Consider the following 10,541-nt stretch of genomic DNA (forward strand, 5'->3'; position numbering starts at 1 on the left):
CATACAGGATGCTTTTTGGTTCTCTATCATTTGTATTTTATAGGATGAGCTCTGTGCTGTTTGTCTCAGTCATCAGGACCTCACTGAACACCAACATTTCATTTGAAACTTTGCAGCCCCATCTAGAAGTTTCTTTATACACTTTGTGATCTCCAGCAGTATATACAGAGCACCCACAGACATCCTGCACAAACCAATGAAGAGGCTGAAACCTGCGGTTACATTTTTTTAAACAGTGTTTATTTATTGTTCAAAACACCAAATGACAGTTGTTGGTAAACATGTATTATGGTCCATGAACAGGGCTGCTGCTCTGATGTTGATCTGTCCAGCATCTTTGCCATCTTCATGACAGACATCCACAGCTGGTTTCAACAAGACAAGCTGTCAAGGACTTCCTTTGCTCATGGCGGCTCCATGTGATCCACTTCAGCCACACACATTAAGTCATCAGAAGAGGCGCAGATGGGAACCACAGCTGGCACAGATGAGGGCTTACTTTGACCTCTGCCTCATCTTTCTCCTTTTACGCTTCAGCCTGTTGAGAATAAACAGCAGGTGTAAAGAAAACCGTTGAAGATTTGTCCATTAAAAGTACATATTTCTAGACTGGACCTTGCAAGTCATTCATATTTTTGGCTGTTTTGCCAATTCAAATCTTTTTACTGCCTCCTATAGCTGTACTCAAATAATTTTTGGGATCACTGCCCTTTAAAAAAAAACAAAAAAAAAACAAGACAAACAGTCTGATGAGAGGGGGAAAGCCAGCATATTAGACGTTTGTCAGATTACTGTTAAATGGAATCTGAACAGCTTCATTTGTATTTGTCATCTTTCAGTATGAATACTACAAAAGGTTTTGAGTTTGTACAATTGAAAGTGGACCATTAAAGCTTACCTGCGCATACGCTTCTTCCTCCACTGAAAGATAAAGGAAAATTCATTAGCATGCACTATGTATAGACAAATCATAACACTTTTCTTACAAAATCAGAAAATGGGGCCTAAGCATAAAGATTAACCATTTTTGATTAGACCAGAAATCTAATTATTTCAGAAGAACAAAAAGACATCAAAAGCTGACAGATACACACTTAGGGCTGGAGAAGGCAACCATATTGTCTAATTTAAGTCAGGTCAGGTTTCATGTCACGTGAATTCAGGAGAGTGAGGAAGCACCAATTGCAAAAGTTCAGTCAGAAACCTTCACCTCTAGGGATAGGATATATGGGGAGCAAAACTGTCCAAAGCCTTAGAACTGAGCAAAAACAAATCCAATAATTAGCAGGGAGCCATTACAGTAATAATACTATTATACCCATTTGTTCCAGTTATAAGACAAGCTGCAGGATTACAGATGTCAAAGTAGGAGATAAATGCAAGCAAGCGTTTGCAGGTCAGCAAATTATACATTGTCCAGTGCTGTAAAAACAAAACAAAAAACTCCTGATCTGAGCCTTAAGCACTGCAGTTATCAGATAGTACAAGGAGCAAGTGAGTAAATAAGTACTTGTGTCAAGGGTTTTTGCTAATGTAAAGCTTAGACTGTCCTAACTTGTAAGCCACTTTGAACATAAGCATGTCCAAAAGAAAAATTACATAGGTCTGACTGTAATCAAGCTGAGGGGAGTTAAATGATTTTTAGTTTCATTACAAGTTGTCTGGCTGTGTCAAAGATAAAACAATGACTGATGAATGGATTTAGTATGCAGAGAAGTTATCAAACTAAATTCCAGAAACAGAGTTAATGTTGCAGCTGCAGGCTGTACTTCACACTTAAAGGAAAGGGCAAAATGGGAATTGTTTGAACCGATTTAAGATCTAAATGTACCAAGTTGGGACATTCTGCAGAGATGCACCAGATCTGAATTATGAATTTTGGTGTGTGGCACGTTTAAAGGATAAGATTAAAAAATAAATAAATAAAATATAATTGAATGCTGAGGAGGTTGGGGCTTCTACAGATTAACAGTAAGATTCTATTAATAAGATCACTGTTTGTTTTCATGTATGTGACACTGGAAGCTGATTTAAGGGGCGTTTATTGAGCCTGCTAGCGCGACATGTGTGTCCTCCCACTTACAATCACGGTGATTGTTTAAATGCAGAGAAACTACTGCAGACTAACGTTGCATTGAACATGCCATATATCAGTGCTGCTCTTCGTGCAAATTAGTGATGTGTAGTTTTAAAGTCAGAGCAACAAAAGGTTCAAAGGTTTACTGTTTCTAACGCTGCGGCATGCACCAAGGCCTGTCGTTAGCATTAGCATCCACAGCAATGCAGGACAACTTGCAATTCAGTCACAAGTTGCATTGTGACTAAATTGAATAAATTGATATCTACAGTGATTCAGAGTCTGGAGTCACATTCAGCACACACAGTGAAGGAAAACACGTCGTAAATAAGGACATGAGAGTCAGTAAACACGCTGCACAGCAGCAGTGAGAGGCGGCACGAAGGAAATACAGTCCCTGATCTACCGACATCTGCCACTTTCCTTACCTTGGCTCTCATCGTGTGGAGAAGTTTCTGTGAAAATGAAGCAAAAGGAATTATTAGTAATTGCGGATGATTCGAATAATTCAAAGATTACTTTGGATTGTAGTAGCGGTGAAATCGTTTCCGTACCTCAAAGCGAGAAGAGCAACGGAAAGAGGATGTGACGACGAAAAATGGCCGCTATTATACAGCGATTGACGTCATTTTGACGCAGTTGAATCACGGGAAATGTAGTCCAAAGACTCCCGAAAGGCCTCTCATAGACTAGGAAGGAGGAACTTTTATGCTGCCTGCTATTTTAGCAGCCTACAGCTGTCTAATAGGGGCAATTAAATTCTACAATGTAGTAAAGGGACATTAAGACATTTTTGATTCAAACGAATTTGAATTTGCCTTAAAATTAAGCTAAATTAAAAACCACTCCAGGTGACACCGCCATGATGTCAGTTAAGATTATGTCTACATTAGTCAAAGCTGTCACAAAAATTTCCTGGCCTCTTTCTTCTGAAGAATCTATCTCTGAAGAATTGATTTTGAGTGATGATGTAAATAACATCTCAGTCAAAAATCTAAAACACTGTAAAGTAAAAGAACCAATGAAGCTATTCAAATATAGATGATCAAATACAAGAAAGAGATACAAAGGAAAAATGATTTCCAACTGGAACAACAAGTTGTTTGTTTTGTGATCATGGATTTAAATTGTCCACAGGTCACCAAAGAGTTTATATGCTGCTTGAGAAAATGCCCAAGTTGGTTGAAGCATAGAGAGAAAAAGTAGATCAATCAAGTTCATGCCAGAGGTGCTTGCAGGGAAACCCAGCCATGGTGTAATTTTCGTCCAATCCAGAACAGCACTGATGAACCAGTAGCGAATCCTTTAAGTGAGACTGTTGTCTTTTCTCAAAGACCAATTAATCCTGGCAGAAACTCACCAAAATAAAAATGGTCTTAGCTGGTTTTATGCACACAACAATGTACATATATCCAATTCAAATTGTACTATTATGGTACATTCAATTTAAGTAACTTCAATGCAAATATAATTTGTATATAATCATATAGTCTATATTATAGGACAACTACTCTTGCATCCAGTTTATAGGTGCTGTATCTCAGGTGCTCTTTATTATTGCCTATATCTGTAAAATTAAGACGATGCTAATTGTACATCAGCTGGTAATTCTGATGTTGCAATGCAGATATTTCAAGTACATAACTTCACCAGTAACCTTCACACAAAGCAAACCAAAAAGTATGAAAATGTCTTTATTTCATCAGATGTAAAGTACCATCAGCCACTGACTGAGCTAAAAGCAGGATATTACGTTTTTTAACACATTCATGTCCTGACAAATCCATCCTAAACCTTCAAATGAATCTCACAGCTAAGATGAGTTCACTCATCAAACTCCGGTGGAAATTCCCAGAAAACCTTTTTGAAAAACTTGATGACTTTTAGCATTTGTGATTCACACAAGTGATGATGCAGTAAAGTATGCATGTAACAGGTGTTATAAATAGAAAAGTCTTTCAAAAGTGTAATTTATGTCCTTTACTTCAAGGGGAATGGCAGTAAATGTAGCAATTTGTTCCCTTAAGTGAAGTTGATTACAATGTCTCTTTTTTAGCTTGTGGACTTAAAAAAATATCCTTGTCTTCTGGTTAATTTATTGTTGTAAAAAAAGAAAGAAAGAAAAATGTGTGTGGTTAAAACATTGCAGCCTTAGCCAAAAAATGTGGGCAGGTCACAATTTCCCATAAAAGCTCACTACAGCTTAACTCAGGAGCAAAGGCCACCCATTATAACACAATTCTTGTAGTCAGGGCAAATTTGAGTGACATTTTTGAAATAAATGCAACATAATTTCCAGTTTCTGTCTTTGTGGTCAGGACAAAGTTATATTTAACCCTTTACTGCATGATGCTGTCAAGAAAGAATAGTATTTGGTGTTTTTAAATGTTTAAAGGTCTGAGTTGTGTAATAATGCAATGGATGACAAATTGTCATTCTTACTGATTGACACTCTTTTCAAGGTGGAAAAGTTCTTCTTCGCCTTCCAAAAAACATCTGGATATTAACTTTGACTCAGAGAAAAACATTTTGATGCCAAAAGGAAGCACTATGGAACATTACAGCCAAAACATCTAATTCAAGCTTGAGAGTGCCTGGAGGACCAATGTTTTCACAATGAGATGACAAGTACGGTACAAGCATCCATTTATGAACTGCTTTAGATGGATGTCAAGATCAGACCAAATCACTTGCAAAAATTCAGCTTTACTGAAAACTAATTTTGAGCTGTAAATAACAAGCATAATGAAGCTTAAATTCACAAAAACAGGCACCAATCACACATTTACCATTTGGCAGCAGGTCTTTTCAAAGTTGTAAAACTATTTGTGAATAGTCTTTATTTCAAACTTGAGTTAAGAGGTAAGAAAAACACAGCAACAATCCTTCCAGGGTACATTTCCTCAATGCAGTAAAGGGTTAAGCTTCCATGGTAGAGCCATCAAATATTCAACTGATTCCCAAGTTCTCATGAATTCATCAGTTTAATTTGTGAAATCAACTCTACTATGTGGACATTTTGCTGTCTTCCCTTGCTTCTCTCTGGGGTCTTCTGTGTGTGGAAAAGCAGTATTTATTTATTTATCCTGCTGCTTCCGTGTCCTCAGTTGGCTGTCCAGTTGCATTTTCTGCCGTCTTTGAGGCCTGAAGGAGGCGAAAAAGGAATTACCAACGTAATGTTAAAACAACTGTGAATGCTTTGGAGCTGAAGTTAACACACTGACAGTATGTAAAGAGCATGATAGCGAGATAATAAGTCTAGATAATAGCTAATGGTATACACTTCATCCAAATTAAATACCACATTCATTGTTAGAACCATATTTTACCTTCTTTTTCTTTTTCTTCTGTGTTTTACGGCTTGCAGAACTCTGTAGTAAAGTCTGAAGGGGACACATTTCCATATTAAGTGAGAATAATTTTAATACAGACTTTGTCAGCGTGGGAATGGGGGGATGATGTAAGGACAGTCTTTTCACAGTCTTACCCTTAGTTCTGGGTCCTGAACTTCATGTTCTGACTTGTAGAGCTCTGGGTCAAAAGGCCCGTTGGTGATTCTGTGAGGGCCGTTGGCCATCAGCAGCACTGTGAACTTAAACTGAGCTACAAACTCACCTGAGAACAAAGACAGAGAAAAAATTAGGGTGAATGAAAGGTTTGAGTTGTTAAAAAGAACAAACATGTCAAAAGGTTAGGTAAAAACACTCACCCTCTTTCTCATGGAGCACACTGAAGGGCTGTAGCAGTTCGTGTTTGGCACACTCCACCACACCCAGACGGGCTTTGGCCTCATCCTCAAAAGCCCTGATGAAAAATGAAAATCATATGCTTAAGCTAAAATATATTCTTATCCAACCTGATATTGATCTGTTTAAAAATTAACCACAGTTCTGTTCAAGGGTGTGCTCACACCTAAGAGTGAAGGGCATGGCATCAAAGCGTCGTTCCACTTCACTGAAAAATGTACGGGACGTTTTCATCTTCAGGCCATACTGCTTACTAGGGTCCCTCTTGTAAATGGTGGTCCTCAGACCTCCATCTCTGGCCTAATCATAAATGGCAAGAGGGCAAAAAGAGTAAAAGTCTGTGCTTAGCACTAAAGTGGTTACTGGCTATAGTGGAAATTTGCACTTGCAGCAGCTATGAATGGAGAGAGAAAAGAATGGACACTGACCTTCCCTTCACCGCTGCTGATCAAAACATCCACAGCATAGACTTCGTGTACCTCAAACTCTGCCTTCTCATGGTCCTTCCTGAATCAGAAATAAATAAGGAACATATTTTGCAGTCCATCAGGATTAGGATAACAGACAGGTCTCATAATAGATAACTGACTACGACATTATTACCCTGAGGATCGCTAATCAAAAACCAAGTATAGCTTTGGTTGGGTTGGTACCCATAAACTTCATTACATTTCCCCCATAATATTGATGCCCAGTGGCATCAAAAGTCTTAAGGAGTGAAACACTCAAACTTACCGGTTGCCAAGACACGAATAAATGGGAATGTGCAACTTTGATTTTTCAGATATGTTGTGCAAAATCTTGCATGAAATATGAGTTGAAACTCCACATTTTAATTTCAATCTCAGGGCTAATATTATAACTTGAGTTTCAGATTCCCTTGCCTTTGATGACAAATAAGTGAGTTATTGTACCTTTGCTGGTCTGTTGGGTTCTGGATGATGGTCTTCTCTCCATCTATAACATGTTGCTTTAGCTGATGAGACAGCATACCTTTAAAACATTGGGGAAGGCAGAAAAGCTAATGTCAATTTGTATTCATTATGCTCCCATTACATGAACAAATCTGGACAGATGCACGAAAGGGTTAGTCAAAGGAGATCCAAACATTTCCACTCATTGTTGCCTGAAAGGCTTCAGACATTATACACTGAAGGTGTAGACACCCACCCTCAATAGGCGAGCATTTGAAGGACTGAGCTATCTTGTTCCAGGCGTCCGTCACTTGAGTGTTCTGAGAGGCAGAGAAAAGTTTACACATGTAACTGACATTTTCAGATCCATTTAAAATATTTCAAGTGACTGTACAGAAGAAGTATCATGTCTGAGACCAAAGAAACAGTGAAGAGTTGGTTAAACTTACCTGGTTACCGGGTTTAACCAGACGAAGAGCTGCTTCTGCACACAGATGGGCTGCTTTGATTACATCAGCTTTGCGGCCTGTGATGGGATTCTCCTACAGAAATGAAACAAGAGGACTTGAGGATGTGTTATAACAAAAAGACACAAAACCATGCTCATTAAAAAAAAAGAAGTTGTCCTTACCTTACTGGCTCCCACAACAAAGCTGTGGGCAACATTGGCAATGAAACCGTCCACATGAACCCCTAAATCTCTATACAAAATAGATGAAAAGAGGAGAGGAGATCAAAATGTAACTTTGAATCCAAAGGAAACTTACTAAGCGTCAAATTTATCACAAGTGTAACTGCCACACAGCTGTTAAGATTATACATGTTGATGCAGATGCCAATCAATCAATTTGGTTTGGGAAGGACAAAATGTCAACAAAATTTCACTTTGGGAAATGAGACTCATAAAAGACTAAACAATAAGAGAAGGTTAGATAAAAATAAATCTACTTCATCCGTTACGGCCATTAAACAGCACATATATTCCAAGGTGAATTTCTTTTTGGCTGTGCATCAGCTGGAATACATTGGATGTCTTATTGTAAATTCAAAGGAGCAGCACCACAGACAGTAATCAATTGAACAGACATGCCCAGCCACAGGGTTACACAATGAGTGTGACAAAATAGATCAACATAAAAGCCTGCTGTGTGTAACCACATCACCAAGAGCAATAACACACACTTACATATAACACAGATGACATTAAAGAGGACAAAGACATGAGTGGCAATACAACAACTAAGATGAGCTGACATTGTCTTTCAGAGCACAAGATTGCATTAGAAAGATGTGATAAATAGGATTTTTCAGATGGATTACCATCAAGCCAACGAATCCAACCTACAAACATCAGAAAAAAGAAAAAAAAAAAGAAAAAGAAAAAAAAAAAAAACCTGTTCTAAAAACATCCAAGCTTACTTGTCGTTTGCCACACAGGACAGACAGGACAGGCAGAAGGACAAAACCTTATTGATGGAGCAGACAATTGACAGCAGGGCGAAAGCCCTCACATACAAGCTGAAATACCACATAGAAAGGGGGGACAACACACTGGGAGAGTTAAGACACACAGAGGGAGAGGTGGGGTGACAATATGGCAGAGCTTTTTGCCTACATTTTGACCAGATCCCCATCTTTAAGTGTGAAGTCAGGGTCACTCTTCAGGGGAGAGAAGTGGCAAACACAGTTATTGACTGAGACGCTGGTGGGAAAGGCAATGCCTAAAAAAGGGAAAAAAGAACCACCACATCTTCATTTGGAAATCATCAACAAGCTTAGCAAAAAAACTATACAATGAAGGAGAGTGTGACACTTGGACCACCAGATGACACCACAATTAAATCTGCCATCATATTAGTGGTTTTTAAAAATCCCTTCTGTTTGCAAAAGCTAACCAAGGCTGTCTGAAATCACACACCAGTACATTAACATCAACCTGATGACTGTAAATAGACTCTTTTTGACAGGCCCAATGCAGCTCAGACACATTTGTGCCATCTTTGCCTCACCTTTCTTCATTTCCTTTTCTTTCTTGAAGACCTTTCCAGTCTCAGCCATGATGTGTGCATCCCCCATTTCACAGAGGCTCAGAACAGACACCCCGGGCTTGGCTGCTTCCACAACCAGACGAAGAGCCTCTGGAGAAAGAGGAAAGGAAAATAATAGAAAATAATAAAATAAAATAATAATAAGAAAAATTAAAATAATACAAAAACAAAGCATGTTGCTAGTTTAATGTAGTATTAACACTGTGACATTAGACCAGATACTACCAAAGGTATTTTCTTAAAATTTCTCATGATTGTTATTTATTAGAATTGAGTGAAATGAACTCTGACATCTGATATGTAAAAATGACTGCACGGGTGTTTGAATGGGTAACACGCATGCCATGTAATTGCAGTGCCCTGTGTTCAAATCTGACCGAGGGATCTATGCTGCAGGGCATTCCCCTCTTTTCCCTGTTTCCTGTTGGCCTCTTTATTAATGATCAATTACTGTCTGAAATAAAAGGCACAAAGAGCACCAAAAATATCTAAAATTAATGAATAACTATGTTAACTATAACGATACAATGTGTAATGTCTGACAAATAGATCATGTCAGTGTCTGAAAAACTGATTTTGCAATGTTACTTAAACATCTGTATCAGCAGGCAATATTACAATACATAACAATTGGAGTTTATCCATATCCACCACTGCTAAATGACTAGATCAGTGTTTACTACCAGTGAATGACTCGACTCAATTTTCCATTCTGTTGAATTTTACACAAATAACCCAGAAATGCCTTCATACGGATCTTGAATATGCACAGGGGGCGCACATTGATGTATCCTGAATTACATTAGTGTAACATACTCATGAACAGTCTCCATACAGTGCCATACTATCACAGAAAAATCAACAGGCAGGGGTCAGTTTCACAGAAGCTAAAACGAACTGCTCTCTGTTGACAGACATGTGAAATAAATATATTAGAAAAACGGCTCTGAAGCGGTTTCATGTCAGCAACTGGCTGCTTATCGCTGCTTATCGCTGCTTATCGCTGCTTGCCTGCTCAGTAGCAGCTCAGTCTGTGTGAAGGCTCAGCTAGCTTGCCAATTAGCATTTCAAAGTAGTAAAAGAGGCAGACAGCTCTGTCCCAGGAGCTAACTTTAACCACAGCTAGACCCGCTGCACCTGCTAGCTAGCCTGTCGGAGCAGGATATATGTGTCTCGCATGTAAACCACATGGCGGCGGCGGCAGCTGCTGCCGAGAAGAAGCGTTAGCTGCTCTACGGCCTGAAAATAAAACATGTCGTCCGTCCACCGACGGCCGCCCGTCTCCACTGACTGACTTACGGTTGGCGATGTCACCGCCCATCTTGTACTTGGTGACCACCAAGTCCTCGGCGATGGTCTGCTCTTGTTCGTCGTCGGACATCTTGGCAGTGTGGTGAGGGCTCCGGCTCGGCTCCTGGCGTCGGCGGATCCTCTCTGGGTTTGGCTCTGACCGCTGCTGTTGGCAGGGGCCTCCCACTTCCGCCTCAAGCCCCTCCCACTCTGACGCTCACTACGTTACACCGGCGCGAACCCGCCAAAACGCAGGGACGTAATGACGCTCTGTCAGGCCGAGGCTGTGGAGGGTCGCCATCAGGGCTGCCCATTTTGGAGCAGGGACAGTTTCACCCACTCAGAGTGATGGGAAGTTCGGATCTTTTTATTTTATTTACATATAATATAATACACAAGTTTGCTTTTGCTAAACTATTGAGCAACCTTTTCGGCCAAAGCCCACTGAAGTTGAAATTACTGATTA

At 39.5% G+C, this 10,541-nt stretch overlaps 1 protein-coding gene and 1 long non-coding RNA gene across 2 annotated transcripts; both read right to left on the bottom strand.

Annotated features, from left to right (window-relative positions):
- Positions 1 to 218: 218 nt before the first annotated feature.
- On the bottom strand, positions 219 to 2,674 carry LOC115043914 (uncharacterized). The gene is made up of 4 exons (XR_003840750.1): positions 2,632 to 2,674; positions 2,506 to 2,532; positions 899 to 921; positions 219 to 538 (listed from the first exon to the last, which is right to left on the bottom strand). It is a non-coding gene; the product is annotated as an uncharacterized LOC115043914 (long non-coding RNA).
- A 1,081-nt stretch (positions 2,675 to 3,755) lies between these two features.
- pa2g4a (proliferation-associated 2G4, a) lies at positions 3,756 to 10,246 on the bottom strand. The gene is made up of 13 exons (XM_029502108.1): positions 10,085 to 10,246; positions 8,747 to 8,875; positions 8,353 to 8,458; positions 7,369 to 7,438; positions 7,187 to 7,279; positions 6,994 to 7,057; positions 6,738 to 6,816; positions 6,252 to 6,330; positions 5,990 to 6,123; positions 5,787 to 5,881; positions 5,565 to 5,692; positions 5,407 to 5,460; positions 3,756 to 5,221 (listed from the first exon to the last, which is right to left on the bottom strand). The coding sequence occupies exons 1-13, from the start codon at positions 10,164 to 10,166 to the stop codon at positions 5,159 to 5,161; spliced, it is 1,176 nt and encodes a 391-aa protein (XP_029357968.1). The 5' UTR covers positions 10,167 to 10,246; the 3' UTR covers positions 3,756 to 5,158.
- Between the last annotated feature and the right edge of the window lie 295 nt (positions 10,247 to 10,541).

Source organism: Echeneis naucrates, chromosome 5 (genome assembly GCF_900963305.1).
Source record: "Echeneis naucrates chromosome 5, fEcheNa1.1, whole genome shotgun sequence".
In the NCBI taxonomy this organism is placed as follows: Eukaryota; Metazoa; Chordata; class Actinopteri; order Carangiformes; family Echeneidae; genus Echeneis; species Echeneis naucrates.